Genomic DNA, 6,393 nt, shown 5'->3' on the forward strand with positions numbered 1-6,393 from the left:
TTGTGTATGCAGAGCAGATGCTCCAACTGATAGGAAACTCTCCCTCAGATTCCCATTTGGACCCTTTGGCATATGTTTGGTATGAGAGCAGGATTTAGTGTGATATCCTAATTATCATCTTTTGTGGTAATACATTTCTTTTTTCTTTTTCTTTTTTTCTGAGAGGAATGTTATTTTTATGGACATAAGTAGCTGCTATAATTATCCTCTTATGCTTCAGTGTTATGTTTTAGATACAGCGTAATTATATTTTTGTAGAAAGTCAATTATTTTGTGAGATAAAAGGAACTACACATACATTTATTGTCATAACAGCGACAATAATTAAATCAATTATGTTTCTAGTCATTTGAATGTCTTGGAGAGCTGAACTATCTCATCGTAATGTTTTGAGCTTCATTGTTTCTCTATTTTTCTCTCTTGTCGTAACTACTCCAGGCATAGCGGTGTGTAATATACCCTCAGCGGCTGTAGAGGAAACGGCAGACTCAACACTTTGTCATATTCTCAACCTTTACCGGCGAAACACCTGGCTCTACCAGGCCCTCCGGGAGGGCACGCGGGTCCAGAGTGTGGAGCAGATCCGGGAGGTGGCGTCAGGGGCAGCCAGGATGCGAGGAGAGACGCTCGGCCTCATAGGATTTGGTGAGCTCCTTGTTTGGGAGGGTGTTTATTGGTAGAAGTGATGCCACGTTTAGTTATTTGAAACTTCAACATCTGCATTGAGTTCATGAGAGCATCTGGCAACATATGTGGGAGCGTTTTTGCTTGAGACAGAAGTTTAGAATTAATGTCCCAACTTGACCAGTTTATTGTTTCAACAAAAATAATATTGAAGACTGGCAAGGTATATATCCAAATAAATCAAATACCATTCAAATAAATTAATATCTGTCTATTTTAAAACTCAACTTCAAAACTATCATACATGTTTTAATTCCAAGGTCTATTTCAGGCTTTCTTTATGTATTACACTGAGCTTTTTTCTATCTTGAAGCCCTCTTTAATTTAATTTATTTCAGGATGACACGGACTTGTCAATCAACCTCTTGGGGCAGGATCAACCATTAAGATCGGTTGCTTTGTCGCTCAGAAAAATGCTGTTGAGTCAGACTCAAATTTCATGTCCTTTCATGCATCCAATAGTTGTTGAGACATTTCAACCTCAACCTTAAATGTCAGCATCATGGTGGCACTAAAGGAAAAATAAGAGGATCACCAAAGTGGTCAGGGTCTTCAAAGTCGCTAGGATTCATCCTCTTGGGATCATGAATGTCTAGAAACAGCAAATCTTGCTTGTTAAAACATAATTAATAATAAAAATCCTGCCAATACAGAAAGTGATTTATTTTCCGTCACACTACTAATAGATTGATTAATTAATCCTTTAAGCTATGCTATAGTAGTGGTGCACATGCATTTGGTGTCTTGCTCAAGCACTGCATTTACTGAAGCGTATTGAAGAACTACTGGAATCTGAGCCACTTCTTAGTCCACACTGTCATTCCATCTGCCTCCATCAGGTCGCTCAGGCCAGGCGGTGGCGATGCGGGCCAAGCCGTTTGGCTTCAACACGATCTTCTACGACCCCTACCTCCAGGACGGCTTGGAGCGCTCGTTAGGCGTTCAGCGAGTCTACACACTCCAGGACCTGCTCTACCAGAGCGACTGCGTGTCCCTGCACTGCAACCTGAACGAACACAACCACCACCTCATCAACGACTTCACCATCAAACAGGTAGGGTAATTCAAGCACAGAGGAAGCTCAAGGCATGAAGAATTTATCCCTCTTATATAAGCCAGATTTTACAATCACTATTAAACTCAATATATGGTTTGAAAGGCCGACATAGCAAACATCCAAAACCTGCAACTCATCAAAAACTCATAAGCTGGAGTTGGCAAAAGCGTTTTCCTCATTACCCTCCAAAGCAGGTTGCACATTCTCTTTACTAAGATTCCCAGAGGTTGGTAGCACAGCTTTAACCCGGCAGACTGGCAGCTGACTTGGCTGGCCACTGGCATCCCTCATCTACCAGTGCTCCTTTGTTGGAAACTTGCAATTACAGGCTGTTTAAACAACCTTTAAATAAGTGGAAAAGTGGTGGAACATGCACACGCAAAGAAATATTAGAGAATCCTTGTGGCTCCAGAATAACAGGGAGGTGGATGGTGGTTTTGTGTTACAATGTGTTAAAACTGTGTTCATGTGCATGTTTTTCACAGAAAAACGCCCTGCATACTGATTTTGAAGTTGAAAAAAACATTAATTTTTCGCTTTTTCTTTTAGTAAATAAGAAAAATAAATAAATTTGACCCTAACAGAACATAGTAATCCAACATTCCTTCATATACACCAGTAAACCTCTTTTCAAAACAGTTTGATACAAAAAATGTACATATTTCCCTTCAAAGGTAAGGTCTACTAGCCTACAATCCTACACACTCTTTTCAGCAGTCATGATATACTGTACTTCTGCACTTGCTCATTCTGAGCAGCACAACGCTACTGTTGTGAGTTGCTTACAAAGCAGTCAGCTTTGACGAGGAATGCTACTGACCAGCCAAGTCACATTTGCCAGCTGAGTGGTCTACCAGGCCAGGCATGTGGGTTAACCAGCCTTGGTGTATCAGTAGCTAAGCTAGTCACTCCATGAGACCAGAGACTAAACAGCACCATGTCAACTTCATGGGACTGCTTGCTGAGAAAGTGAATATTCAGCCTCAGAGAAGAAAGGGAAGTCTTTGTCATTAAAGAACAATTTGCATTAACTTACATCCATTCCCTGAAGACTTCCTTTTACCTAAAAAAAAAAAATCTTAACCTTCAAATCGACCTCTCTCGTTTAGGTTTTTAATGTGATTGTGTGAACAGATTTTATCCCCTAACATGATTAATGCAAGAAGAAGCACTGTTGAGATTTTTCAAACACTTGTACATCCTTGCATTCAGTCTTTTGCTGATCCCCGCTGCCACCTGGAGGGTATTAATTGAACTGCAGGTTGTTTTACAGTCAATTCAATGGTATATTAAAGATTTGAACCATGTACAGGTGCTTGAAGAATGAATGTGTCACTACTATTTGCTTTGTTAGCCTCTCAAAGAAAATTCTGATGTTCATCTGCATCATTGCTTCTATGCTAGTTTCTGTTATAGCCTGAATAAAAGCTTCTGTGAACATGAAGGGATTAGTGTCAATTAAATGTCCTCTTCCTTTGCAAAGCCTTTTGTTATCCTGCCTGTCTTTATGTGAAAAGCATTTGTTTTGTTGGATATTGAAGAAAAAAAATCCTCCTACACTGCTCAGAGGCAGTGACAGCACCTCTTGGATGTATAATCTCAAAGCCACACATGCTGATATGTTGAACATTTAAAACTGTAATATGCAAAGAATTTTTAAAAAAAACCTGATGCATGTATTATTTGTAGATGCGTCAAGGTGCTTTCCTGGTCAACGCGGCACGGGGGGGTCTGGTGGATGAGAAAGCTTTGGCTCAGGCCCTGAAAGAAGGAAGGATACGGGGAGCTGCCTTGGACGTCCACGAGTCTGAGCCTTTCAGGTGGCTGTGATCTCACCTTTTACACCATCAGATAAGTGAAGAAGATAGATGGTGTTGTCTTCCTTATTCATCTCTTCATCTCTTTTCCTGCTTGCAGTTTTTCTCAAGGTCCTCTGAAAGACGCCCCCAACTTGATCTGCACACCCCACACCGCCTGGTACAGTGAGCAGGCGTCGCTGGAAATGCGAGAAGCTGCCGCCACAGAAATACGCAGAGCCATCACCGGTGCGCACACATCTGTGACTGCATGCAAAACCCCACGCATTCGTATGGTTTGGTTACTCAGCTCACCAGAGTTCAATCTTTTTCTCCTACGCAGGCCGTATTCCTGATAGTCTCCGAAACTGCGTCAACAAAGAGTTCTTTGTCACCACAGCGCCCTGGGGAATGATGGAGCAGCAGCAGCCTCAAGTTCACCCTGAGATCAATGGTGCCGCCTACAGGTAGGAGGTGGATTTATGGGAACCCAGCAGGTTACTGACATCACACAGAGATCACCTGTACAATCTCAACACCTCCAGTAGATGAGGCTTAACACACAGGGGGAGGGGTAGTTTGTCTTCATGTTCATGTATGTTTATTTGATATTCTGGCTATTTAAATATTTGGCTGGGTCCTAGTTTTTAGTGGTGTGACTATATATAGCCCAAATGAATGTATCCCTTTAGCTTAGGCTCTTCATCTTTCAGTCTCTATATTGTCTCAACCAGACTGAACTGCTTTTCTCACACAGCCGAGTGAACCAAACGATGGTACAGGCCATAGCAACGGGGGGAATGCAGGACAAATTATATACCTAATTCTCAACCAGGTAAATGAATGAATACTACTACTGCTGGCCCACAGGCCAGAGCAAATGAATAACATCATTAATAAAAAACAAAACCCATTGAAATCTACTGTATAGCCTCTCTCTGCTTCACACTCTAACTCACCTTGCTGTACCTACCCAGTATCCCATTGATACCCGCAACACCCCCCTCCCCCAACACCCCCACCCTGAAACAGACACTGAAATACAGCTGATGTTTGTACATTTACAGTTAGGTGTGACAAACTGGAGTTCAAGAGTAGATTATTTATATATTGATGTTCTTCTTTCAGCATATTTACAAGCAACAAACAGTAAAGAGTGCAAAAATGTACGTTTTTGTATTCACAGAGTGACAGGTAAAGACAGAAAGCTGGAAGGTTTTAAATGTGGAGCTTCTTCAGTGAAAGTCAGGAAGAGGACATGGAGTTATGTCACTGTGGTAAAGAAAGAAAGAAATACAGATGTGTATCTTGTGGTGACTGCTATGTGATCCTCACACCATGTTTGTCAAAGGGAATCTTAAACCTTTCTAAAGCGTACGAGTTTCCTTCCACACTTTTACCATTTCAGCTCTCCTGTATTAAAGGGCTCCCAGTTCACCCATATTAAAAAAAAACAACTTAGATAGCCCTTTGCAGTACCAGTGTCTAATATAAAACACTGTTTCTGTAAAGACACGTTTCTGTTGAATTTGTAAAATGTTTTTCCATTCAACTCTGTTGTATTGGCAGCAGAAATTGAGGAGATAGATATCTTAAAACCTGAACAAATAAGATCAAAAAGTATCTGCAGGACTAGATATCATTATAAGTAAGTGAGCAAATATGTTTCAAATCCTCTCCTACACCAGACCTGTCTCCATGCTACAGTGCTCCTTGAGATGTTTATTATACTTGCACCATTTTAAAATGGTTTGCTTTGCAGAAGTGATTCTGCTTAGTATTTCTTTGCTTATTCCCAAAAGTACTTCATTATTGACTTCATTATATATATATTGTATATAATTCATTTAAAGTTACACAACTTTTCAAATTTAATGTGCTGATTCTGTTTTGCTAAAACTCTACGTTTGATAATGCAGCTGTTTTTAAATTTTGGAGATTATAATCAGGGAGCAACATATTCATTTCAGTTGCGTGGTAGGGGGAAAAAATCTCACTGGTGTGCAATCATACTGCTGGGCAGCAGCAGAGTTTTTCTAGTTGTTACTTTCAGGTAAATGATAGTTTTGTCTTTGCTCTTCATCACACATGTTAATCACCTCATGTCCGGTCTGCAGGTTCCCTCCTGGTGTGGTGGGCGTTGCCCCCGGTGGGATTCCTGGGCCTATGGAGGGGTTGGTGCCCGGGGGAGTGCCCATCGCCCACACCCTGCCCCCTGGTACCCATCCGTCACAGGCCACCTCCCCCAACCAACCCTCCAAACATGGCGACCCCATGAGAGAGCACATGACTGAGCCGTAGGACTGCTGCTGTAGCCGAGCAGGGGGCTAAAACCGACATTAAAAACTATGAAACCCAGCAACTCAACCATCTGACTCTACACTTGACTTCAGCCGTCTGAACCTACCAGCAGACTTGCCCGCCAGGCAATGTTTCACACACTTCATTTTTGTGTGAAGCCACTAAAGCCTGAGTGAGGACAGTGGATGTGACACACACACACACAAGCTGCCACACAGAGATGGGACTTACTGTCAAACTTAGGCGCAGAACATCTGATTCTCCCTCCATATCTGTTTTTGTTTCTCGTTGATTTAAGTGATACTTTCATCTTTATTTTTTAGTATATTTTAGGGATATTCCTCCTGGCTTCTGGGACACGTTGACTTTACCACATGCAGGATGGAAATCTGTCCCTCCCTCCTTGGTTTAAAGGAAGCGTTTGAAAGGAAAGTGACTTCGTAAATGACCCATCAAGCCTCCTTTTCTCTCCTTCGTCATCACCCATTTCAGCACAAACATGTCTCGTGTTTTTTTGTTTTTTTTTACTTCTTCTGTTTATCTTATATTCTGTGT

General features: G+C 41.6%; 1 protein-coding gene across 2 annotated transcripts in view; it reads left to right on the forward strand.

The window, feature by feature from the left end:
- The window catches only part of ctbp2a (C-terminal binding protein 2a), a 34,224-nt gene extending 28,266 nt beyond the window's left edge, over positions 1–5,958 (forward strand). For both annotated transcript variants that reach the window (XM_062430246.1, XM_062430247.1), the window contains exons 4-9: positions 439–645; positions 1,524–1,738; positions 3,431–3,561; positions 3,659–3,786; positions 3,881–4,004; positions 5,655–5,958. In XM_062430246.1, the coding sequence (XP_062286230.1) occupies positions 439–645; positions 1,524–1,738; positions 3,431–3,561; positions 3,659–3,786; positions 3,881–4,004; positions 5,655–5,838 (989 nt within the window). In that variant the 3' untranslated portion in view covers positions 5,839–5,958. The remainder of the gene's footprint in view (positions 1–438; positions 646–1,523; positions 1,739–3,430; positions 3,562–3,658; positions 3,787–3,880; positions 4,005–5,654) is intronic.
- Positions 5,959–6,393: the final 435 nt, after the last annotated feature.

This window comes from Scomber scombrus, chromosome 12, assembly GCF_963691925.1.
Source record: "Scomber scombrus chromosome 12, fScoSco1.1, whole genome shotgun sequence".
Lineage (NCBI taxonomy): Eukaryota > Metazoa > Chordata > Actinopteri > Scombriformes > Scombridae > Scomber > Scomber scombrus.